This window comes from Podarcis filfolensis (genome assembly GCF_964270895.1).
Source record: "Podarcis filfolensis genome assembly, chromosome: 3".
Taxonomy (NCBI): domain Eukaryota; kingdom Metazoa; phylum Chordata; class Lepidosauria; order Squamata; family Lacertidae; genus Podarcis; species Podarcis filfolensis.
In genome coordinates, this window is record NC_139606.1 from 33,054,909 (window position 1) to 33,081,683 (window position 26,775).

General features: G+C 44.6%; 1 protein-coding gene across 1 annotated transcript; it reads right to left on the bottom strand.

The window, feature by feature from the left end:
• Positions 1-2,726: 2,726 nt before the first annotated feature.
• LOC310759008 (uncharacterized protein) lies at positions 2,727-26,738 on the bottom strand. Its single transcript, XM_083605770.1, has 15 exons — positions 26,616-26,738; positions 24,651-24,758; positions 23,267-23,318; positions 22,822-22,954; positions 19,811-19,952; positions 18,983-19,114; positions 17,713-17,832; positions 16,988-17,060; positions 14,514-14,627; positions 8,843-8,949; positions 8,576-8,627; positions 6,169-6,301; positions 4,892-5,033; positions 3,985-4,116; positions 2,727-3,050 (listed from the first exon to the last, which is right to left on the bottom strand). Exons 2-15 carry the CDS (start codon positions 24,735-24,737, stop codon positions 2,925-2,927), a joined length of 1,545 nt encoding a protein of 514 aa, XP_083461896.1. The 5' UTR covers positions 24,738-24,758; positions 26,616-26,738; the 3' UTR covers positions 2,727-2,924.
• Positions 26,739-26,775: the final 37 nt, after the last annotated feature.

Sequence of the window (26,775 nt, forward strand, 5' to 3'; positions counted from 1 at the left end):
TCAGTTGCACAAAGTTAATCCACAATGGGAAAGGTTCTCTGGCAGGTACATAACGTGATGCAACTCAGTTTAGTGTAAATCTGTGCAGCTGCATTGAGGGCAAATGTTAATGTCCTTATCATAATTAACCCAAGCTCTTGTATCACTGGGCAGGAGGCCACCGCAATCTCTGGCTAAAGCTGCTGGCTAGGAAATATGGACAAAGGTCAACTACAAAGGACTTCCCTGCTGGTGGCACTCACCTTTTGAGGGGTTTGGGGTATTTAGATGGCTGTGATTAATTTACACTGGTGTGCAAAACAGTGAGAAGTGCTTTTGGTCAAGGAGTCTGGACGCCTGTGCCAGCCGCTTACTCAATAAGAGTAAATTCTTATTGAAAGGCTTTTTTCCATAAGGTGAAATACATTCCATATCACAATATCTACAAAACCAAACATTGGTACTAGAGTGAAGGGAATATGAAATATCATAGCCTGATAGGAATCTGGTAGAATAAGCAAGTTTCGCATAGCATGAACTTCTTTTGACATATAGGGTTATAGAGTAAAACACTGAGGTCCAGCTCCGAGGGCCTTCTAGCAGTTCCCTCACTGCAAGAAGTGAGGTTACAGGGAACCAGGCAGAGGGTCTTCTCGGTAGTGGTGCCTGCCCTGTGGAACGCCCTCCCATCAGATGTCAAGGAAATAAACAACTATCTGACTTTTAGAAGACATCTGAAGGCAACCCTGTTTAGGGAAGCTTTTAATGTTTGATGGTTTATCGTGTTTTTAATATTCTGTTGGGAGCTGCCCAGAGTGTCTGGGGAAACCCAGCCAGATGGGTGGGGTATAAATAAATAAATTATTATTATTATTATTATTATTATTATTATTATTCAGAAGCCAGAAATGTTTCTGCATGATATTAGACCAGAGTAGATTATTCCCATCTAATACAGTGGTACCTCAAGTTACAAACGCCTCAGGTTACAAACGCTTCAGGTTACAAATTCTGCTAACCTGGAAGAGTTACCTCGAGTTGAGAACTTTGTCCCAGGATGAGAACGGAACTCATGTGCCGGCAGCACAGCGGCAGCAAGAGGCCCCATTAGTGAAAGCACGCCTCTAGTTAAGAACAGTTTCAGGTTAAGAACGGACCTCCAGAACTAATTAAGTTCATAACTAGAGGTACCACTGTACTGGGGTTTATCCATCTAACCCATTTCAAATTTTTTGAAGACTCACTGTACTTCCTCCTCCATTATCAACTACTCTATTCTTTATGGACATGTGACTATTTTTTATCTACAGCTTTCTCTAAAACAAAAAAAGGCGCTTGTGATGGAGAGCTAGTAGAATAGTAGAAACCTATAAAACATCTCTAAAAGTGAGATTAATGTCATTAGTAGTGAAAAGGGAACTGTTGCCTGTCACAATATGACAGGGTGGCATGCCAACTTGAATAAAATATGGGGGGCAGGTGAGCCCCACCCCGCATAATTGATCACAATATGTGGCACACGCACACCATTTGAATGGCAATGCCCATCAGCTTTGTGGGGGCCCAGTCCCCTCAAATATTTTTTTGGGGGGGCAAAGGGACCTCGGACCCTAGGAATTGGCTCCTAAGCAACATGGCCTATATGGTTTTGTTCCTTCTGGACCTTAAAAGCTCTCGCTATCATTTTAGAGCATTTATTTCCAAGCTCATAATATACACAGTTACTTTTTGCATAGAGGTGCTTATATACTCAGCATCTAGTGCTTAGAAGCCCACTGTGCTTACGCAATAAATTGGCATAAAGTTTTCAGTTCAGTCCTTGTGCCTGCTGAGGCCGATATGTCTTTCACCATCTCAGTTTGAATGCTGATTTCTGCTTCTTCAAATTGATGGACATTAGGCAATGTCTCCTCAGTACTGCTTTCATAGCATCCCAGATTATGGTCTAAACTGGTTCAGTTCAAAATAGGCTATCAATTCTGTTTTCAGCCTGTTCCTAATTTCTGTATGTGTTAAGAGAGTTATTGGGAGGCACCAAAAGAAGGGTCTCGAGACCCCCTCTCATAGCGTTGAAATCAACGATGACTGAAGCATGGTCTGATTCATGTATGTGGATTATCAAATTGTTATTTTATCAGACAGGGATTTGAAAGAACTACATGATCTATTCCGAAATATTGTGGCTCAAGGATTAGAAAGAATAATCACTTAGGGTCAGATTATAGAGCCACCATGCATCTAATAAACCATTGCCACAGAGTACTGCTGGTAGGAATGTTGAAGACCGCTGTTTACCGGGACCAGACATACTACTATCCACTTGAGGGTACATAACTTCATTGACGTTCCCTCTCTTGATGAGACAACCCACCTTAAATTTGTCCAACTCTTTAAACTCCTTTTGGCCATTTTTTGGAAACTATACTGAACCCAGCGTGTGACTCTGTCCTTCTGTTGAGCCTTGGATAAAAAATATAGTGTCCTTACATCATATGTTACAAAAATAAGCATTTTTTAGCTAACCATACTGCCTGTTCCATTAGCTTTGGAGGAGTCATGTGAACAGTGTTGTTTTACAATCCATTATGTGTGTGTGTTTGATTATGGATTGTGGGTTTTTTTAAAAAAAATATTATTATTGTAAGTCACTCTGGTTAATAAGAATACATTAGATGGGAGGTTATAAATATGTGAATGAAAGAATGCATAAATAGCCTTGTCATTTTGCAGTATGAAAGAAAATACACTCTTGTTGAATATTTTAATGCAAGCACTTTACACACTTTAAATCAATATGCCCCCATGCACGGAAACATCTGCTCAACATTCCATGTTGCCACTTTTGCTTTTCATGGCAGGTAACAATCATTTCATTTAAAGATCCCTTGGTTTTCAGCATTCATGGTGACTCTGGCAAGCAGCCTTAAAATCTGATGCAATGCTTCTTAGTCACTTGTGAGAATCTTCAGCACAGTTGCGACATATGCATCGTCAGGGGGTGGTTTCCTTTGGCTTCCAGGCTGCAGGAACCTCTTTATGGTGGGAAGATTGCTCACCTTTGCTTTGAAAGCCTAGGGCAAAAATTAAAAAACAAAATGAAGTGTGTGTGTGTGTGTGATCAGAATAGCTCGTAGTGTATAGACTAACATCCTTCTAAAGGATATTTGACAATACAACCTGAAGAGTTACTTAGTAAGGAATTATGCCAATATACGTTAACCAACCACCAGAAAGAGAGACTCGTTGTCCTGCACATAGAAAGCTAATATCTGATCCACACAGTCTGATTGCTGCTTCCCCCTGAATGGATCCCACTCTGTGGCGCTAACATCTAAATGTGGCAAACAGGTTCACTCCTATTATATGGAAAACAGATGCTGGAATCAGCTGCATAGGTGGAAGCCTCTGGGCATTGCTGGAGCTATGTGGGGTTTTCCCTAGGGCACATCTTCTTGAGTACATGTTTTTCCTCAATCCCCCAACTTCCCGTTTATTGTAAGGATGGGGGAGGAATTTGGTTCGATTTGCATTTTACGAAGAAAGTGCATGATTCACGTTTCATGAAACCAGAAACTGAAACACAGCTATCCTTTAACATTTGCACTTCTCTGCATTTTGCTCCCCAGTTAACCTTTTCCACAAAAATGTATATTAGGAGAAAGGGCACAAAAATCTCCTATAAGTGAAAATGACTTCCCCCAAATGATTTATATTAGGGGAAATTACTTGCAAAGGTTAGGCTAAATTGGATACAATAATTGGTTCCCCTGTCTGAAATCATAGAGAAATGGCCATTCAGTGTAGAGAATACTGAGCTGGGTGTACCTGACTTCCTATAAGGCAGCTTTTTGGAATCAATTGCCCAGAAAGGGAATCATTATAGTCCCTTAACTATAGCTTAACCTTAACTGAACTCTATGCACCTCAATCCAGAGGTCTGAACAAACACATTCTGAAACATAACGAGAGCAGAATTCTGCACGATGAACTCTACCAACAGTTTACCTGCAGTTGAGGGAAGGATTCAAGAACCTCCGCTTTCTTCTCCTCTACCATTAAGATTGCCTCAAGCAGCTGTACGTCTGCCCAGCTGAGGCAATTGCCAACGAGAAACTCTTTTCCAGCCTGTTTCAGGGCCTAGAAAACGACAATAAAGAATGTGCTTGCTTTGGGTAAAATGTACTCTTTTACCTTAAAATGTACTTTTAACTCTGCCGAGAAATGTTGGGACAGTGTGGGACATTTTGGGGACTTAAATTTAAATGTCCTATAAGCCACATAAGATGATAACCACTCTGATCACTTTTAATAAACTAACACTGAGAGGGCCCAGCACACATTGTGTGTGTGTGACATTGTGCGTGCAATGCATGTTGTTCATGACATCACAACGTCTGGAGGAGGCCGAATGCTCCAGAGGAGCTGGCCGCTGAAGCTACGATGCATGCTGGGCCCCCTCAACATTGGCCCCTTTCCAAAAAATATTGAGGGGGCTCAAAACTCATCGGCCCCCTAGAGTTGGTGCACCTGGCCCCCAGGAATCTTTGGGAGAAGGCATGACTGTTTAAAGTTGCACAATGCTGCCTTAATTGCATAGCACAGATGAAGCCTCACTCTATATTCAAAGAAGTCTCAGGACATAGTAAAACCTGTCTGATATTTTCAAAGAGCTACGAAAAATATGACCTGTGCCATTAGTCCAAGTCATCATTCCCCAATGAAGAACCTTCCAGATATTGTTTGGCTACAGCTCCCAACATCTTTGACCATTGGTGATGATGGCAGAGGCTGATGGGAATTGTAGTCCAAAGTTTCTGGAGGACACCGAGATGGCGCAGGATGATCCCAAGTAGCTCATCTTTGGGTTCCCCATCCCTGATGTAGCTACAAATAGGAATCTTTGGTGCCATACCTTTTCGTAGACTGGAAAGTACCTGGTAGCGGCCTTCTCAAGGATGGAAGCAAGCTGCTTCTCCTTTTGCTCAGGTGGAGAAAAGGGATACATCAGAATCATCCCCATCAGGTCCATGGTTCCTTCCACATACATGTCAATGCTGTGAGGACAAGGCAGGCATGGGTAGAGAAAATTCATCTGTTTAATTGAACTTATTGGGAAAATAGGAACATAAAAATGGGAGGTGGGTCTAGCTCATGTGGCCTGTCGATCTATCCTCATGTATTATTTCAGTGCTTAGGGGTTATCTGAACCACCTTAGAAAGAGAGAACTGGAAGCTTCAAAGCAGAATTACCGTATTTTTCGCTCTATAAGATGCACTTTCCCCCTCCTAAAAAGTAAGGGGAAATGTGTGTGCGTCTTATGGAGCGAATGCATGCTGCGCAGCTACCGCTGCACTCAGGAGGCTTTGTGTTGCTTTCTCTGAAGCCAGGAGAGCAAGAGGGATCACTGCTTTCACTGTGCAGCGATCCCTCTTGCTGTTCTGACTTTGCTTCGCTGGAGAGGCGCTGCGCAGCTTTCCCTCTCTGCTTCTGTTTCTCCTCCCGCTTTGTTGGAGAGGCACTGTGCAGAGAGGGAGAGAATATATTTTTTCTTGTTCTCTTCCTGTGAAACTAGGTGCATCTTATGGTCGGGCGCGTCTTATAGAGTGAAAAATACGGTAGCTGAGCCTGGGAGTGCTACTTTAGGAGGAGGAGAACTGCATCAATAGCTGCCTAGGGACTTGTTACCAGCTGATGAAAATACTCTTTGCTTCCTGTGTGTCCCACCTGTAGATATGTAAATAATGCCATTATTTACAAAGGCACCATCAGTCTCCAGGGTTCTCCCTCTGTCATCTAAAAGGAAGCCAAAACTCTAAATACTACTCGTTGACATGCTAAAGTAAAATCACATAATTGTACGTTGTTTGGGTTGTCGAAGAAGAAGAAGAAGTGCCCTTTTGCCCATTGATTTCAGTGGATCTATCCTGAGTGTGATCAGCATTGAACATCACCCATAATATGTAACACGCAGGAGAAACACATGCACACACATATGGGTTGGGCATTAGAACAAGTTAGACACCAAACCAGCAGCCCAAATCTTCAGGAATATCTTTTCCCTGGCCTCTCACAGCTTTTTTTCTCTTTCCTAGGCAATGCAAATTTTTGAGCATGTGCGAATACTGTTAATACCACTAGAGTCTTTTAATGCAGCTATCAAGTACAGTATGATGAATCATGATAAGTACTATGCTCTTTCTTTCAGGTCCTTCCCATGGAGGTTATATTTCCCCGCGATGTAGTTGAGGATGGCCTTGGTCTGGACCAGCTTCAGCCCATCCATCTCGACCAGAGGGACTTGATCAAACAGCAAGTATCCATCTTTAGGAAAGCAAAGGAAAAAGCCAAAACAAAGTCACTGATCGGTCCAAAATGGTTATTCTGTGAGATTAAAGAAATGTGGCAAGATTCTGCCACAGTAAAGCACTTTCAGAGCTAGCATTTGGCCTCACTTTCTGCCAGAATGCAAACAGCCAAGCAAAATTTTGATCAAGTAGCCAATCTACTATCATTTTGCAACACGTCTCATACTCTGAATCCGTGGGCACCTTCCAAATAGACTGGAGGCTCTTCCGGTGTCAGAGAAGAAAAGCTAGCTTCTCCCTGCTATTATGACCAATGAGTCCAACATTCGACACATTGAATAAGCTCTCCTATCTTTCCCAGGTGCCATCAAGCTCACAACTTAGATAGAAAACCACAACAAATTCTTTACATGGTTTGCAAGGATGGGAAAAATCAGCTCGGCATAGACACAAAGTGCTGTGCAAGGACCACAGCATTAGTTCTGCAGAGAAACCAACCCCTTTTGGCTCCTCCTTTCCCTGATGTGTTTCTCCCTCCCCCCAGCTGGCTTCTATAAGTAACGCGATGGTGTTTGTTTTTGCTTATTTTCCTCTTCTCTGCCCAACACCTTTTCCTTTTGAGTCATGTCTTTTAGACTGTTAGCCTGAGAGCAGGAACTGTCTTGTTTCTGGGAAGCTTTTTGGCTAAAAAGCAGGGTAACAATGTTTAAAATAATTAAAAGGCTTAGGTAAAAAAAATAAAGGTAAAGGAGCCCTGAACGATCAAGTCCAGTCAAAGGTAACTATGGGGTTGCAGTGTTCACCTCGCTTTCAGGCCAAGGGAGCCGGCGTTTGTCCACAGACAGCTTTCCAGGTCATGTGGCCAGCAGGACTAAACTGTTTCTGGTGCAACGGAACACCGTGACAGAAACCAGAGCACACAGAAACGCTGTTTACCTTCCTGCTGCAGAGGTACCTATTTATCTACTTGCACTGGTGTGCTTTAAAACTGCTAGGTTGGCCAGAGCTTGAACAGAGCAATGGGAGCTCACCCTGTTGCGGGGATTCAAATTGCCGACCTTCTGATCGGCAAGCCCAAGAAAACACGGCTGAGTAGTAAACTTTATATCCTAGGCCCTGTTTTAAATATGATTCAAACCTCTAGCCTCCCATGGGTTCTGAGAATCAACCACATCTGGACAGATTTCTACATGCTCAGGTCATTTTAATGTCAGACCCTGGGGCCATTTTATAATCTACCACCCCCAAAGAATACACCACGCAAAATAAAAGGAAATAAATAAACTAATTGTTCCAAGGATAGCCTGTCCTATAACCCAGGTACTCAAGCCCATCTATAATTGCCTTCAAGGAAGAAATTGTATGTTGTAGCCTAGATTATATAACATGCAATAAAATGAGAAAGATATTTTGCACTGAGGAATATTACACATTTTGGGGAAAATGTGAATTATGTTTTTCCCCATTCAGATCTCCAATAATGCATGTTGTATTTGCCATCTACATGACACACTCATGACACACATTTGGGCATCTTTTGTTTTATTGTGTGGGGCAAAAAGGCAGGATAGAAATATTTTAAAATATATTCCTATCAATATAGATTTTACATTTACATTTTATATGTGGGAAATTCAGAGGGTGAAGGGGCAACAGCATGATTTGTGCTTTATGTGCCAAAACACCCTTGGCTGGAGCAAAAGAGATTTTACTTCTTTTGCTGCGTATTGCATGCAGGCCTTCCACTTTTGTCTCTGGTAAACATTTTATGGTTTCAGAAATATCCATGGGTAGGAAAAAGGCTGCTCACTCGTCTGGGCTTACACCCCATTGAATTTAGTGGGGTTCCCCTCTGAATAGGCATACCGTATTTTTCGCCCTATAGGACGCACTTTTTCCCCTCCAAAAATGAAGGGGAAATCTGTGTGCGTCTTATGGGGCAAATGCAGGCTTTCGCTGAAGCCTGGAGAGCGAGAGGGGTCGGTGTGCACCGACCCTTCTTGCTCTCCAGGCTTCAGGAAGCTATCAGCAAGCCTGGGGAGCCCGCGGGAGTTTTGCGGGCTGATATCTGCAGCCTAGGGAGCCTGCTGCCCTTGTTTTTCTCCTCTAAAAACTACGGTAGGTGCGTTTTTAAAAGCTCGGGCTTCCCCCGCCCCAGCCCCGTGGCTGGGGGGGGGGATTTTTTTTCCTTTATTTCCCCCCCCCAAAAAAAAAAACTAGGTGCGTCCTATGGGCCAGTGCGTCCTATAGGACCAAAAATACGGTATATAGGTTTGTACCATGAGTTTACCTTTGATTAACTTCAAATACTGTTCTCTTGTTTTCAAAAACGTTTCTTCAAACTGGAAAAAAAGACAGGAAAACAGATCAAGTTATTTCCATTCCTGTGTCATGCCAATTCTTTTTATTGCATAAAGTTACTACGTGGCTCTTCTGTAGAGACAGAAATAGCTAAGAGTGAGAGCTGTGAATTGGGAAATCTCCCGTTCAAAGCTCTGAGCACACAATTGTGCAAATTTCTGGTGCAAGGGGAGTTTTCCAAACAGAAGCAACCAACCTCCACTCCCGCTGCTGCTAAGAGCCACCTGATGGATTCCATTCTTCCTCTGCCTTCAAAGTACGTCAGTTTTGGTTTCCCAGACATATTTCTAAGCTGGTGGTTTCCTGATGAGTGCCATTTAATGGGGAGAAGAAAAAGTTTAATTAAATATAAACCAGCAATTGTGTACGCAACCATTCAGGTACAATTTTGTAGAACAGCTCAATTAGGTGGAGCAAAATGAAGAGAATATGTATTATGAATTATATTAAATGTTACAAAAAAATGAATAGAATATGTATTATGAAAGGCTGAGCATCATTGTGGTTACAACAGGAAAAGGATCTAGAAGGATTGTCTGATTTCCAAAGACTGCAGTCCCAAGCATGCTTAAGGGGCGAACAAGCTCCAGCGAACACAGTTGAACTCACACCTGAGTTAAAACATGTTTAGGCTCGTGCTAATTTCCAGGCATACGGAATGATACAATTCCTGGATGTCAGCCTGGAGGCGAAAGTCAGTGTCTACACAATTTCTAGTTTTCTCATCTCCTTCAGCACATAAACATGCTGTGCGTGCCTCCCATTATTCCCACCCAGCCTTCCCCCTCTACTCAGTCAAGGCACATGAGCAAGCTCTTGTTCTTTAGCAGGGTGGATTGGATTACAATAGGCATGCCGAGGCCTCCAGTTCCTCAATGGTGTGGTTTACTGAGTGCATAGAAAGGTAAAAGGACCACTGACCATTAGGTCAGTCATGACCAACTCTGGGGTTGCGGCGCTCATCTCGCTTTATTGGCCGAGGGAGCCGGCATACAGCTTCCGGGTCATGTGGCCAGCATGACTAAGCCACTTCTGGCAAACCAGAGCAGCGCACAGAAACGCTGTTTACCTTCCTGCCGGAGCGGTACCTATTTATCTACTTGCACTTTGACGTGCTTTCGAACTGCTAGGTTGGCAGGAGCAGGGACCGAGCAACGGGATCTCACCCCGTTACGAGGATTTGAACCGCCAACCTTCTGATCGGCAAGTCCTAGGCTCTGTGGTTTAACCCACAGAGCCACCCGCATCCCTTACTGAGTGCATAGCTACCCACAAAACTCACCACAATATAATAGGTACATTAGGATGGAACTTGGGCTCCATTCAAGCAGCTCTTTCTTCCACTGTCCCAACATTTCTTTACCTGATAATGTCCATGTTTTATGTGATCTTCCATAAGGTGTAAAAGCCCTAGTTTCTTGAAAACTAGCACAATTTAGCTGATGATCAGTGCTCATTTCCATTTCAATTACTTCCAGGGAAAAAACAACAACCCAGAATTTCACATGATGAAATTTGGAGCAGCATTCTAGCATACAGTTTCCCTCCACCATTTAAAATTTAGCACACATGGTGATATATCAATCAAAAAGCCACAGTTACACAATGGAACAGGTAATGCGGTAAAAAGGGAACCTTAGAATCTAGGATAGAAGCGCTAGCATTATAATCAGGAAAACAAATGCAGTAATCCCGCAATCTGAATGTGCCCCTGCTTGAGTCTCCATCCTCCTAAATCCAGTTCATTGAAGAATGGTTCAACAAGCCATTGTTTACTGGCTGAATAATGAGCAATGTGTGTGTGGAATGCGCATTCGCTCCTCTTTTCACATGTCCAGCTTCAGTGCTTATATCTTGGCTAGTTAAACCACATTTGCCATGAGGTCTGAACTGGGAAACTATGCTTTAATTTCTGTTTGCAAAACTCAATATGAAACCAGGATAGTTTCTCAGCTCAAGATCATTATGTCTGACTGAGCCAGGTCATCCTGCTTTTCGAGGCAATACCTGACACCAAGGGCAGGAGAGAAGCAATGTTATAGTTACTATGAAGTAACTCAACCCAAGCCGAGTTATGGGCATTAGTGCTCAAAGGTTTAAAGCAAACACTCAAATTTCAATTGTGATCAAAAAATGGATGGATTGGATGGTGCTATAAGATCATTGTTCTGTAAACAATGCATAGCTCAAAAGCTCTTTATTAGCTTTGGCAGCGTATATTTTAAGACTGGAATGAAATCCACAGCATATCAGAGATGTTGAATATAATTGCAAGGGGGGGGGGAGTAAATAACTTTCTGGAAACTTGGGACTTATTAAGATCCAGATCCTGTATGCTGGCTGCAAAAATTGTACATGTAAATATGTAAAGTATTTGTTTCATTCTAATTAATAAGGTGATCTAATTATTTCACCTGAAATAAATACCTCCCCTTTAGCTGTTTTCACAAGCTGATGCCTTCATGGCAGATTATGAGATGCAGAGATTAGCAATTGGACCAGGATGGGTGATGGGAGGACAATTAAATTTTCCAGCTGGAGACAACTGAAAGGGGGAAAGGGTATTGCCTTGAGGGTTATTATCAGGGATCATTCGCCTACAGCAGGAAAGTGTTGGCCCACATTTTAAAAATTCCAAAATCCATCTTAGTACAATACCTCTATTAGGCCAACCAAAATGTCACAAAATAGTGTGCAAAATTTCTTGTTCTCTGGAACCCTTTATCTGCCTAGTTGGCCAACTAAGTAGGGCGAAGGGAAAAAAGAACAATTGCCCAATAGTTTGGCTCTGCATGCCTGCATCTGTTAAGGAGCCTTCAGATGGAAGGTGGGAGAAGGTAACAGATATTCAAGTGATGCTCTGTCAGGAGCCGTGCAGGTTCCAGGTTTGCACAAGACCTATCAGGAGGGAGAAACACGCAGGGCTCATCCATGCTTCTGCTTCTCCTGTGCCTAGAAAAGATGGGTCGGAGCGGTTTTCTCCTCCTTTCCCAGGGAAAACCCTCTCTTTGGCTCTAAACTGGGAAAAATGGGAGTCTACAGAAAACCAAAAGTGCCATTTGCTTAGATTGAGCTCTAAAGAGCAGTTTTCCCTATGGAAGGAGATGGGAGCAGCAGGAGGGACAAATCCGCTCCACTTCCCAGTGGGGAGGAGTTGCGGTGGACCGCATGGCCACCCACTCCCCCCGGGGAGGGGGGGACTTTGTCCCCCATTGCCTGGGGGATCCCGGCCACATCAGAGCCCGGCCAGCCAACCTGCTGTCCGGGGGGGGCATGGTCGGGGCTGTTTAAATGGAGGGGCGAGCCAGAGGACTTCCTCTTTGGCTCGCTTCCTCAATCACCCGCCCTCCCTCCCTATTTTGCAGGTTAGGCAATGGCCTTGCTATGGACTTTGGTTGGTTGCCTTGGTTGTCTGAGGGGCCTGGTAGGAATTTTTCCACTTGGCAAATTGGCACTGGCCACTTGGTTTTCACCTACCTCGTAGCAATCATCACAACTTTGTTAGGGTTGCAGTTAGGCATTGTTTGACCTTGTGTGGGGGAGGGGAGGTGTGGCCATCACCTGCCCCTCCATGCTTAAGGGTATTCCGTTAAAGGAACCCAGGGGTGTTGATCTAGTCTGAAGCCCGGCTGGGGGCTAGGGTCTTGACACGACCCTGAGGGAAATACCAGGGGGAGCTTGAGTGGGTTCGCATCGACAGGGCTCCCCCTACCGGTGGCTTACCCTTACTGGACTTCCTGCACAATGGGCAGGAGTCAGGTATGGTCAGGTCCAATCAATGCCTAAGCCAATACTGCTCACATTCTGTAATTTCAATAAAGTTGTGGCCCAAAATTTGCCCAATACATAAACCTAATATCCGTGTCCTTGTGTGAGTTATTTCCAACGAGGGGGTGGCTGCGGGGTCTCAACACGCAAGGGGAAATGCAGATAAGTTGAACTCCCATCTCTGGAAATGCAAAACCCAAGCATCTCCCTCCAGGTCTGACTCTCTCCCATGCCCAATGGAGGTTCCCTGGTAGGTGAGAAAGAGGAATAAAGAAAAACGGGGAAGACTTTAGACCAGGGGTGTCAAACTCAAATTCATCGGGGGCCGCATCAGCAGTTTGGCGCCGCTAGAGGGCAGACGTTCTCTGGCTTGTAGGCTGCCGCGCATGCGCTGAAGAGGCGGCTTTCTTGTGTCAAAAAAAAAAAGCGAGAATAAAAGGTGAAGGCTGGCGGCCGGCAGTGGCTACACGGGCCACATGACGAGGTCTGGCGGGCCGAATTCGGCCCGTGGGCCTTGTGTTTGACACCCGTGCTTTAGACTAACAAAGGTGGGGTTTGAGTAATTCTTCCAAAGAAATGAGAAGATGAGGCGTTTTGCATTGGTGTGGTTCAGTGGTGGCTGTTTCTCAATATAGAAACAGGAAAGTGATGCCATCACCACTTCATTTCGCGCACGCAGATTCTGCAGACTACACTATTCAAGTTATTTGGTGTGTACAAGTTGTTTTGGTGTGAGGCAGATACCAGCAGCAAAGCACCTTGTTCATATTTTCATGCAAAAACAACCCTGCTAAAGAGGCACTCTTCTGGGTACACTGCCTATCAGGAATCATCTGTACTGTCGGATAGGCTATCATTTTAACTGCACATGTTCCACTCTTATATTATCTGCACTCAAGTTCATGCAAAGCTTGCCTGAGACGCAAGGCAGGAGTCTTGTTAGAATGTACAGTAATGAACACAAAGAGAAAAGCAGCTGGTCCCTGGTGCTCCCCCCCCCAGCCATAGCCCCCCAATACCTGGGGCAAGTGTACCCTGCTACTCTGTCCAGGCCTCTCTGCACCGAAGAGTATGCAGAAGAAAAGCAACATATTCTGGTTTGGGGGTTTTGTGTTTTGTTTTTTGCAATTTATATGGCCGTCAAATCAACAGGTGCTGTTGTATGCCTAAGCCAATCCTTAGCTTGAGGGATGTTTTGCAACAGATTAAAAGAAAAAATACGCATAATAAATAATATTTAAATGCAGCGCGCGCGCACACACACACACATTTTTGTTAAAAAAATGTTGTCTTGGAAGTAAGTGTCACTGGTATTTACTTCCAGGAAAGTGTGCTTAGGGAATCCCATTACAGAAATAAGTGCCATTGAATAAGTGCCATTACAGAAATAAGTGCCAGGGCAGTATGCTCAGAGATTACAGGCTTTGTTTTGCCCCTTCAGATGATGGTTGTTCATTCCTCACTGGCTACCCCCCCCACCCGAAATGTATTTGCTCTATTAAAATAAGAGGCCCAACAATCTTCCCCTTCCCTCCAGCAACATAGTATGCAGCAAATCCATGTGAAATCCCCATTTCTCACAGCAAGAGGGAACGCTCTTCAACCTGTTGCTGTGCTTCAAAGCAAAACATAGAATCATAGAACTGTAGAGTTGGAAGGGACCACGAGGGTCATCTAGTCCAACCCTCTGCAGTGCAGGAAGCTTTTGCCGAACATGGGGGTTGAACCCATCATGACTCTGAGATTGCTTTCATCTAACTGAACGTCAGCCACTCTTTATTATAGTATCCTTTAACCAACCCCACACTTTCACTTTTTGCCCTGGCTAATCCACCCCATGCTTTATTCCCACTTTCCTTGCTTTCATCAATTAAAATACAATTATTTATCCCCTCCTTCCTCATGCCAAAGGCAAAGTAAAATATTCTTGCATTGCTGCACGCAGCTTTCTGGGGTGAATATTTAACCCAATATCCACACAGCAGCTAATTTAAAGCCTCTTAGACCCCACTTAGCCTGTGAGCAAGTTCAACTGAACTCAGTGGGGCTTACCTCTGAGTAGAACTGTATAGGACTGCACCTGTTAAGGCTGTACTAACCTTTCGCAAAGCCGGACTTAGCTGATCTCTTTCTCCACACGCAGATAAATTGTGCCTTCAAAATCCTGCAGTCCAGGAAACTCCACCTACTTTGGGGGAGTCTCTTCCTCTCGTCTTACCACTCAGTTAAAAAACAAAACAAAAAACAGAAACTTGGGCTTGGTTAACATTACTAAAGTTTTGTGGGCATGCACGAATAAACGATGTTCTATCTGAAACTGCTGTATTTACTGTTTTTTAAAGGTAGATCAAAATGTACAGTTTCACGCATTCAAAGCAGGTGAGAAAGGGTCCATTATGCTTTATGTTTGAGACAATCCTGTGGACAGAGCTGCACATTTTTCATGGATTTACAATGCATGATATCTGCATTCATCACATGATGATCAAAGGCTTCACACTTACCTGGGAGAAAAGCTGTAAAATGCATTGGGGCTTGCTTCATTCTGAGCAAACAGTGCTTGGGATTGGAGTCCACATGACCTCACTGAGCAAAACGGGTCTTAATGGGTCCATTAAGGTATGGATCTGCTATGATTCCAAAGGTACTGCACCACCACAACCACCAAACAGAATTAAACCCAGAGCAAAATAGGTCTTTCCACCTCTGGTGAGTCAGGACCTAATGCAGCTCCCCACTACAGCTGCTCTATGCATCTCAGACTGACAGGGCCAGTGGCTTCCTGTCAGGTGTAAAAATGGTGCCATACACTTCCTGTCATGTCATGCATGAGGCAACCTTAATTTTCCACTTGCTTGAATTCCTGATGAGAGAATAGGAGGACCAGCTCCAGGTCTGAGGTGGACCAATGTAGCACATGGGTGGCGCTGTGATCTGTGCCTCTGAGCCTCTTGGGCTTGCCAATCCAAAGGTTGCTCCTGATGCTCTGTCCCAGCTCCTGCCAACCTAGCAGTTCGAAAGCATGCAAGTGCAAGTAGTGTAGCACCTTGTTTTGCCACCAGGATCCGTTCCAGAGCCCTGGTCAGTAGCCAAAAAGGACGCAGGGCAAAGTGCCGCATCTGCGCATGTGCGCAGAGCGGTTTGTGCTTCTGCGCATGCGCGAGTGACAAACCCGGAAGTAACCCGTTCCAGTACTTCCGGGTTTGCCGTGGATGTTCGCTGGAACGGACGCTAGACGAGGCAGATGTTCACAGAGGTATTACTGTAGATAAATAAGTACTGCTGTGGCGGGAAGGTAAACGGCGTTTCTGTGCGCTCTGGCTTCAGTCACGGTGTTCCATTGTGCCAGAAGTGGTTTAGTCATGCTGGCCACATGAGCCGGAAAGCTGTCCGTGGAAAAACGCTGGCTCATAGCTGTCAACTTACAGATTTGAAAATAAGGGACCAGCAGCCTTGAAAATAAGGGACCAGCAGCCAAAATAAGGGACCTGCAGCCTCACCTGTTCCAGGCACCCCAGTCTTCCTGTCCTCCTGCAGTCTGGTCAAACTCATGCTGGTAGCTTCGAGAACACTGTCCAACCAACTTTGTAACCAGAGGTTCAACTGAATAGAATCTGAATCACATGCACCACAAAGCCTGTGCAGCCTCAACTTAAGATGGCTCCCCAGCCTGGCTTTGCACTGCAAAGTTTGCAGCAGCACATGCAACAAAATGGCGTCCAGCATTCAAAAACCCCCTCAGCTTGCATTAACTAGCCACACACAAGGCATGAAAGCTCCACTCCCAGTCGTTCTTAGACTTCTTATTGGGTGAGCAACACAGCCAAGCAACACAGTTGGAGCCTCCCTCCTCCCTGGCCGGCAGGGAGGGAGGGAGAGGAGCTGCTTCCTTTGAAATTTAAGGGACATCATTTAAGGGCCATTTAAGGGACATCCATCAATAAGGGATAGCAGCGGGACATGGCGCTGGAATAAGGGACTGTCCCTTCAAATAAGGGACACTTGACAGCTATGCGCTGGCTCCCTCAGCCTGAAAGCGAGATGAGTGCCACAACCCCATAGTTGCCTTTGACTGGACTTAACCATCCAGGGGTCCTTTACCTTTACCTATCATCAGGTCCTGGAGACATTTCCAACAGCTGACAACTCTGGTTAATACAGTCATCTGAACAGCCATTTTTAGTCTGCATTTTCAAGAGGATCATTTTTACCTATGTGTGTGCATACAGTGGTACCTCAGGTTACAGACGCTTCAGGTTACAGACTCGGCTAACCCAGAAATAGTACCTCGGGTTAAGAACTTTGCTTCAGGGTGAGAATGCGCGGTGGTGGTGCAGCGGCAGCAGGAGGCCCCATTAGCTAAAGTGGTATCTCAGGTTAAGAACAGTTTCAGGTTAAGAATGAACTTCCAGAATGAATTAAGTTCTTAACCCAAGGTACCACTGTACATAGTCTTTCTGGCAAGCCATGCTTGCTATCTCTCCTGATTCCTGCGGCACCTCACTTTCTGCCCTCTGGCTACTCCCACTGGAAAAGTAGATAGAGGTGAAGGAGGAAGTTGGGAGAGAAGTACCCTTTCCCACTTCCTCTTTCAGCTCTATGTTCTTCTCAGGGTTTGGGTTGGCACGTGAGCAGCTGAACAGAAACTGGAGTGACCAAGAGAGTGGAAGGGAAAAGGAAGTGGATGACGGGGAGCAGAAAGTGGGGTGCTACAGAAATAAGGAGAAAGACTGCCAGTCATTCTATTCCCCCACCAAGGTGCCAATCTAAAATTTGAAAAGCACGTATAGCTGAAAGAGGAAATGCCAAAGAACAATATCCCCCTTCAGCTTCCGATATCCCCCTTCAGCTCTGTGTACTTGTTCAAGAGGAGGAAAGATAACTATCTCATGACAGAGAGGACCTGAGTATCATAGGCTTCATGAGCACCAGTGGAAATATTCAAGGGTGCCATTTCATACATCATGTCTGTGACCCCAGCCTAAGTATTTAAACTGGATAAAAACACAGCATTTCTTATTATAACATCATTTTTATTGTTTTATTGTCAAATGCTATCTATCTTAATATATTGCCCCAATCTAGGTTTGTAATCGCCCACCCCTACACCCAAATGCGGCCCGCTAAAGAGTTTTAGATTAGCATTTATCTCAAAACTTTATTTGTTAGCCAGAAGCCAACTGGATTATTATTTAAAAGCAGCCCACTAGCTTTAAGAAGCATTTGCAAAGCATTGTTAAAGACAGCTGCTTCCCAGGTAGGAGTTAACACGGTGCAACATATGCCCAGTTTTCATTTCCTGTTGAAAACCCTGTTTGCTGTTGTTACAAGTTTTTCATCGGGGGGAGGCTTCCTTGGGCTTCCAGGCTGAAGGAACTTCTTAATCGTAGGGACATCACACATTCTTGCTTTAAAAGCCTAAAATTGCAAATGTTGCAAATCATTCAGAGCAAGTAAATTAGGTCTGCAATCTAAAAATTACAGCGCTGAACAAATTTGAAGCCAGTGTAAGTGTCAGGCCCGAATCCTGAGAAGTGTGAGTTTGCTGACTGCAGCCCGAATCAATGACTGTCAGTTCCTGAAGTCTCTTGGGGAAAACCACAACAGTAAAACCAATAATTCATACTTTCCAAACCAAAATGCTAACCGAAACACAGCTACCCCTTGGAAATAGGCCCTTCTCTGAATTTTGCAATGCAGTTCTGCAATGAAAAAAATGTATACAAAAATGTGTATATTAGGGGGAAATGTGCATAAAATGGGTAGCTCAAATGGAAAGCAAGAGATAAAGGTTTAGGATACAGTGGTACCTCAGGTTACATACGCTTCAGGTTACATACGCTTCAGGTTACACACTCCGCTAACCCAGAAATAGTGCTTCAGGTTAAGAACTTTGCTTCAGGATGAGAACAGAAATTGTGCTCCGGCAGCATGACAGCAGCAGGAGGCCCCATTAGCTAAAGTGGTGCTTCAGGTTAAGAACAGTTTCAGGTTAAGAACGGACCTCCGGAACGAATTAAGTACTTAACCTGAGGTACCACTGTACTTTGCTGCAGGGACTTGGGCCATCAACGTAATATGAGATAGAAACTAGGCTTGCCATACGTCCGGAATTTTCCAGACATATCCGGGATATTGCTATCTCTAGCAGTGTCCAGGCAGAAATCAGCAAAAAATGTCTGGATAATCTGGACATATGGCAGCTCATGCAGGCAGTGCAATTTTTGGCTATTTTCCTTAAAAATAGCCCCCAAACAGCATTTATTTACTTTTATTTATTTTTTTGCGATTTTGCCATAAAAAGCTCAACAACTTTGGCCCCCCAAAATGATTTTTGTCTGGATTCTCACTGTTTGAAATATGGCAATCCTATGGAAACTCTAGCTTTCATTAGAATGGTGTTGTGTTGTATAACATACTTCCTTGTTCTCAGGAGTATCAGCATCTGACTAGCTATACGTGAGTTTGGAAAATGTCGAGGACACAATCAGTCAAATGCCTGTTCACTTCAGCTGAAGGTTTATATTACTGAGTACACGGTCATTGTTAATTCAGCTACTTCTTTTACCTGCAACAAAGGAAACTGTGCGAGAATGGTGGACTCCTTCTCTTCTGCCATTAATAGGGTCTCAATCAGTTGGACATCAGCCCAGGTCCACTGGTTGCCAAGAAGGAAAGGTTGCCCGTTCTCTTTTAAAACCTACGGAAGAAAAGTTCATTGCATGCATGTACATGGCAGTACGAAGCGAGGAGGTAGCTACAAGGCGAGAGGGCCTTTCCAGGGTGGCACTCATATCTAGAATGTTCTTCACACAGAGGGTCATCTAGTGGCCATGCATTGGTCATTAAGGCACCAGGCAAAGACCATTTTGTTCTTCCAGGCCTTTTAGGGTTTATGCATTTACACCCCACTTTTTACCAAAGCACGTGGTTCTGCCAAACCCTAACTAGCACCAAAATCTATGGCCTTTCACTTTCAACAAAATATGACATACCAGAATGTGGTGCCAGCATGTTACGTACAGTAAAGGTAAAGGTAAAGGGACCCCTGACCATTAGGTCCTGTCGTGACTGACTCTGGGGTTGCAGCGCTCATCTCGCTTTATTGGCCGAGGGAGCCGGCGTACAGCTTCCGGGTCATGTGGCCAGCATGACTAAGCCGCTTCTGGCGAACCAGAGCAGTGCACGGAAATGCCGTTTACCTTCCCACCAGAGCGATACCTATTTATCTACTTACACTTTGACGTGCTTTTGAACTGCTAGGTTGGCAGAAGCAGGGACCGAGCAACGGGAGCTCACCCCATTAAGGGATTTGAACTGCTGACCTTCTGATCGGCAAGTCCTGGGCTCTGTGGTTTAACCCACAGTGCCACCCGCATCCCGTTACATACAGTACCTTCTCATAAACTGGGAAGTATCTTTTTGTGGCTCGTTCAATGATTAAACTAAGATTCTTCTCTTTTTCTCCAGGAGGTGATTTGTGGTGAACCCTGATCATTCCCATCAGATCGGTTGTTCCTTCCACGTACATATCAATTCTGCGGGGAAAGAGAGGCAATGTCATCCTAAATAAACTACAGGCTGCCCTGATCATTAGGCGTTGCTGAAGCTTAGCTTCCCATGTGTCTGGTTTCGGCTCCAGCACTTGATGGGATGCAAAAGCAAATGGTGGCGGAGAAGGGAGCAAGTGGAGCTGAGCATCTGTGCAACGCATACTTGGATGCATGCTGATCCCGCTAGTCCCAAGGCCACCATCTGAATGGTCAAGGATCAACACAGGGATCTACACACTCAGTGTGGGGTTTACAGGCTAGCAGGTGTACTGAGGTGGCATTCCTATGTACCTGGACCAAGCCTCATAGGCCATAGAAGAATTTACTTCCAAGGAAACATGCATAGGCTTGAATTCGGGGGGGGGGGATATCTGCTCCTACCACATAAACACACCTCCTATTTAGGAACACCTTTACAGTATTGTCAATAAGTACTGGGTGCAACTTGCTTATAAAACTGCACTGTAAACCAAATCCTTCCCTATCTCTGTTTGTTCTGCCTTTCCTCCCACGCCTTCTATGCCTTGCTTCAAGTGGTGTTTGTAATATTAACAATCACACAGGGGTAAAATAAAACAAAATTCTTGATTAAAGCAAGCTTGCATTCAACGCCTAACTCTCTCTGACCCTCCAGCAGTTTTTGCTAAGACACTTCCTGGTAGCTGTTTCCTGAATCTGTGCTAAGTTTCTCTCCCTGACTGCTGTCCTCTTCCTTAGTTCCACATATAAATATTTATATAAATATAATCTATATAAATTAAATTTTCTGTTTTACATTTTAAAGTACTCATTTTTACATCCTTAAGATATCAATGACTTCCCGTCTTCTCCTTCCATAGCTCATTTTGCATATCATAAAGGTAAAGGGACCCCTGACCATTAGGTCCAGTCATAGCCGACTCTGGGGTTGTGGTGCTCATCTCGCTTTATTGGCCGAGGGAGCCAGCGTACAGCTTCCAGGTCATGTGGCCAGCATGACTAAGTCGCTTCTGGCGAACCAGAGCAGCGCACGGAAACGCCGTTTACCTTCCCGCTGGAGCAATACCTATTTATCTACTTGCACTGGTGCTAGGTTGGCAGGAGCAGGGACTGAGCAACGGGAGCTCACCTTGTCGCAGGGATTCGAACTGCTGACATTCTGATCGGCAAGCCCTAGGCTCTGCGGTTTAACCCACAGTGCCACCTGCGTCCCTCATAATCGTATTAGGGTGCTCCTAATAAGCACCCCTGAGGAATGCATGTGTATAAAACACATAAAACATGAAAGTTCAAAAATACTAAGAAAAATGCTAAAACACACCCTGGACAGCTCAGTTGGGTAGAGTGTGGTGCTGATAATGCCAAGGTTGCAGGTTCGATCCCCGTATGGGACAGCTGCATATTAAAGTTGTAGTAGATGATCCTCAGGGTCCTATATGATTCTTCCAAAGTCTTAATCCCTTTGCACAACATTAGCCACTGCAGGAGTCAGAGAGGTACCACAGGCTATCGGGTTAACCCTTCATCTGCCAATCACTCTGCAGAAAGTATTGATAAAAGGCTACTTTCAGTCAGGCCCTTTTCTCAACAAAAGGGCCAATTTATCAATGAAACCATTCGAATAAAACATGAACCAAACAAATACACTGAGCAAGGCTGAGACCATGTTTAGCCTCTAGTCGACCTCAGAGACCCCTCCATCCACGTAGCAGGAAATTCTTCCTGAGCCTCCCGCCTGTGAAACTGGTTTAACAAGAAACTATCTAAGCAGACCTGTCAAAAAGGCAGATCTGTGTATGAGTGAAACTGGTCCTTGTCAATGGATTCTGGAGTCGAGGTATTCACCATTCCAAAAGGGTGTCTCAGACAGGCCAGGGAGGGCTGTTAGCAGGTATTGTCTGCCAATCAAGATGCCTGACTTGTAAATATGTCAGAGAAACATGAACTCTGAGCAGGATCTGATTTACATAGAATTGTAGAGCGTAGAACCCATTTTTATGGCATCTGTGTTACAATTTGGGGTGGTCTTTCTGTTACAATTTCTGAAGCTTTAAAAGGGTCTGCACATTCTGCTCTGGGCTCCTGACCTCCTTACGAGTGTGTGTGTGTGTGTGTGTGTGTGTGTGTGTGTGTGTGTGGTTGCAACAGATATGCAATGAATAACAGCCAGCCTTGCTTCCTGTTACTAGGTTCCATCTCAGTTTTGTTTTCTCTGACCAACACTGGACCTTGACAGGAGTGGGGCTGTAAAATCCAACTCCAAATTTTCTTACATGATTGCTATAAATATGGAAGAAGTGTATATGCAAAACATATGCATATGCTTCTTCACAGCTGTTCCAAGACCTTTTTGCTACCTGAAGCTGAGCCCAGAGGGTATCCCCCCTTCTAAGTTATTGCTGTTGCTATTCAGTCACCAGTTCTTGCCTTCATTTCTCCTCAAGTGGGTGGCGCAGTGGGTTAAACCACAGAGCCTTGGGCTTGCCGATCAGAAGGTCGGCGGTTCAAATCCTTGTGATGGGGTGAGCTCCCGTTGCTCTTTCCCTGCTCCTGCAAACCTAGCAGTTGAAAGCACAAAGTGCAAGTAGATAAATAGGTACCGCTCTGGCGGGAAGGTAAACGACGTTTCTGTGCACTGCTCTGGTTCAGCAGAAGCTGCTTAGTCATGCTGGCCACATGACCTGGAAGCTGTGCGCCGGCTCCCTCGGCCAGTAAAGTGAGATGAGCGCTGCAACCCCAGAGTTGTCTGTGACTGGACCTAATGGTCAGGGGTCCCTTTACCTTTACCCTTTATTGTTTTGTTATATTAAAAAAGCAGGCGCTTAGGCCAGAAAAGACCTTGCATATTAGTGTAATATGGCTTCTAAAAACATACTGTGCTCTCTCCTTCAGGTTTTTCCCATAGAGGTTGTGTTTTGCAGCAATGTAGTAGAGGATGGCTCGAGTCTGCACTAGCCTCATTCCGTCAATTTCAACCATGGGGACTTGTTGAAAGAGCAGAAATCCATCTGTTGAAAGAGAATCATCATGTCAGCCCTGGCAAGTTCCTGTACCGCTTTGCATGGTGAACTTCCTACAATGGGAAAGGAAGCATTTAAAGAAAAGGGGGGGGATTTCATGGGTTGAATCTCTGCCCACGTTCCATAGCGAGAGCAAAGATGCTTGTAACACCATTTCCAATGGTGAAGCAGAATCAACGTAGCTGAGTTCTTGTTCACACACACCCTGCCCAAACACACTTGCATTAGAATTTCTTGGCACGCACACACACACACACAGACCTCTGGATCTGGATGAAGTTATTAAATCTGTAGCCTTACCTTTTAATAACTTTTCATATTGCTCTCTTGTTTCCAAAAACTCTTCTTCAAACTGAAAAAGTGAGAGGACTAACATTTCATTTATTTATAATCAACCAAGAGTGCTGTAGCACATTAACCAATAAATTTATTACAGCGTATGTCTTTATGGGTCATAGCCTACTGCATCAGTGACCATCTAAGTGGACAATTTATATAACATGAGAATAGAAAGAATGAAACTTTTAAATAGAGGTCCAAAGGCTAAGCAACATACGAACCAGCCATGGCTGTGTTACAAGACTATACAGAGCATTAATGGATTATTATGGATCAGGGATATTGAGTGAATAAACATAATTGGTTGATATAGGACTTTAATTCATGTAGAAGCTAGATTAATCTTTTCCTAGTCCCTGGCATGCCAACTGTTGTTCTGTTAAGTGGTTCTGTTAATTTCAAACAAGAACACACACTTGTCTATCATGTTGAGAGCTCATTTCCATGTTATTGTATTCCAGAAAGAAAGAAAAAGTGTTTGCAGCCTGCTTAACCTAGAAAAGGTAAAGGTAAAGAGGGACGCGGGTGGCGCTGTGGGTTAAACCACAGTGCCTAGGACTTGCCAATCAGAAGGTTGGCGGTTCAAATCCCCACGACAGGGTGAGCTCCCGTTGCTCGCTCCCTGCTCCTGCCAACCTAGCAGTTTGAAAGCACGTCAAAGTGCAAGTAGATAAATAGGTACCACTCTGGCGGGAAGGTAAACGGCATTTCCGTGCGCTGCTCTGGCTCGCGAGAAGCAGCTTAGTCATGCTGGCCACATGACCTGGAAGCTGTACGCCGGCTGCCTTGGCCAATAAAGCGAGATGAGCACTGCAACCCGAGAGTCGGCCATGACTGGACCTAATGGTCAGGGATCCCTTTACCTTTAGTAACCTGGAAAATGTGGGAGTAAGGTGAGGGAGTTGGAGGCAGCATCCCAGCATACAGTTCTTTCCTGATTTCCAAGTGGCCCTATAACCTGACAGCTTTAGTGACAATTTCAACATTACAAACCGGAGTGTGGGTTGTGGGATATGTGATATACTCCTGTAAAAAAAGGAAGCCTTGTGGCTGCCTTGGTTATGCTTTCCTTGGTTTTTGAAATAAAAAATATTGCATCGAAAGGAAATGTGTCCATGATGTTGAGTGACAGCCAAGGATCTTACTCCTATAGTTGTGAAATAATGGGTTATGTACCTGTGGCTGCCCTGCCAAACCATCTAGATCAGAAACCCAGTCTCCTGTATGCTGATATGGTCCTAAGGATGCTCTAATTGTGGCAATGGTTCCCGTGGTCATCCTGGCATAACTTCAAACAAGCAACTCATTTGCAGATTTCCTTCTGGAAGAAAACAAAAGCACAGACCTCGACACCTGCAGCAGCTAACAGCCAGCGAATGGATTCCATTCTCCCTCTTCCATTGAAATAATAAAGCTTGGGTTTTCCAGCCATGGTATTCAGGTGCTGGGTATTCTGGAAGGAAAGAGCGGAAAGATGGAAGTGTTTATGGGGAGGCTGAAAGCCATGCAAACAGTATAAATTTGGGGAAGAAAATTAATAAATAGTAGGATTTTTATTAGTTGGGATATGAAGGGAATATATCAGCTGCAGAGAAATTCCTGGGCTGGCCAATGCAAAAATGACCTGGCCAAGTGAGGGCCATTAAGAAACAATAGAGGACCATTGAAAACCACTGGCAAGGCAAGAGAACTGTCCTTCCCCACTGCCCTGAGGTGTGAAGAGAGGGGATTTGGAAGGCTGGCCAGGTAACTGGGTGTGAGGTGACCGGGAAAGGGTGTTTTGGCAAGGTGTACTGAGGAGAAGGGAGAACAAAGACAGAGATCCATATTGGGCAGACTGACTGAAGGCAATTGGGGGGGGGGGTGAGATGCCTTGGACTCCAGTGCTGGCTCTGTGGTCTAAACCACTAAGCCTCTTGGGCTTGCTGATCGGAAGGTCAGCGGTTCGAATCCCCACGACAGGGTGAGCTTCCGTTGCTCTGTCCCAGCTCCTGCCAGCCTAGCAGTTTGAAAGCACAACAGTGTGAGTAGATAAATAGGTACTGCTGTGGTGGGAAGGTAAATGGCGTTTCTGTGTGCTCTGGTTTCCGTCACGGTGTTCCGTTGCGCCAGAAGTGGTTTAGTCATGCTGGCCACATGACCCGGAAAGCTGTCTGCGGACAAACGCCGGCTCCCTTGGCCTGAAAGCGAGATGAGATCCACAACCCCATAGTCGCCTTTGACCGGACCTAACCATCCAGGGGTCCTTTACCTTTAACTTTACCATTTCTTAAAACTACAACAGCCTCTGCCGTGTCTTCAATTCTCCAAAGGAGCACAGACCTGGCTTGAGGTCCAAGATCCCTAGAATCCTGTGCGCAGCTTGGCAGGGATTGGGGTGACTTATAACAATATTTTGCAGGAGGTACATCTTACAATATTCATCTCAAGTCTGGGAACTAAATGCAGATCTTTGTTTTCTTTGATACGTTTTATTTATTATTCATGTCTTTATTGAAACACACTTGCCTTTTCATGTGCAGGGCAGCTTATTATGAGTGATATGAAGTCACACAGAACCAACAATAAAACTGAAAAGCTCCACGACGTAACAAAAGCTTTCAGCATCCAGCTGGTGGCCAACTCTCCAATGAGAGCATGACGACAGTAAAATCACAAATCCTAGAAAAGCATCACTCTGTGGCCAAATACCTTATGAAACAAGCTTTTTTAACATTGCTTTTGAAAGATCAGGAGACACAAACGTTTACAGATTAACCTTCCTTAGAAGCTTGCTCTACCGGTTGATTCAGTTGTGATCTCTCCAACGAACATGTTTTTTTATCACCTTGGGTGCCAAATTAATATGCAGCTGTAAATTCAACAATTGTTGAAGCTACAAAGCCTTAAAATTGGCTTAAAATTAAGGTTCTGTTACAGGAATCCAAAAGAGCAGTATTGTATGTCTTAACTCCACCCAAACTCTGAGTTAGCTGGCAAGCAGACAACTTCTTCCTTTGCCATGCTTTCTGCCAGCGTTCATGTGCCTCTGACAGTTGCCTGACAAGGAGAAAGGCAGCAGGTGGAAGGCGAACCTTCTCTAAGCATGGAGGAAATGACCACGAATGCTTCATTTGCTGAATGTTTGCTCTTGAGGCAAGTGGCATGCAAACTCATACAGACAGGCATTTCCTTTTTGCCTGTTAAACCGTTCTTCAGAAGACATAGATTAAATGCAACCACGCCAACATTTTTTATGATTGCTGTCCCTGCTTTCTTTGTATAGCCTTAACTTAGTTATTAAAGACATGGATGTGCATCAGGAACTAACCTCGGAGCCTTTGGTGTGAGCGTCAGGTGGTTCTTCCTGTTGTGGCACAAAAAGCTTTGCCTAAAAGCAATTAAATCCTGGAACTCCTCCCACAGAGGTGACTTTGCCACTCAAACAATAAAGATAACGTTCCAGCCTCTGTTTGAGTGAACCTAAAGCC

Excerpts from the sequence above, each read along its gene's own strand:
- LOC310759008 (XM_083605770.1), bottom strand. The coding sequence starts at position 24,737 with ATGGCTGGAAAACCCAAGCTTTATTATTTCAATGGAAGAGGGAGAATG. Across the intron at positions 22,955-23,266 it reads ATATGAAAAGTTATTAAAAG|ATGGATTTCTGCTCTTTCAA; the intron begins GTAAGGCTACAG and ends CTCTTTCAACAG. Across the intron at positions 5,034-6,168 it reads GACCTGAAAGAAAGAGCATA|CATTGACATGTATGTGGAAG; the intron begins GTACTTATCATG and ends TTGTCCTCACAG.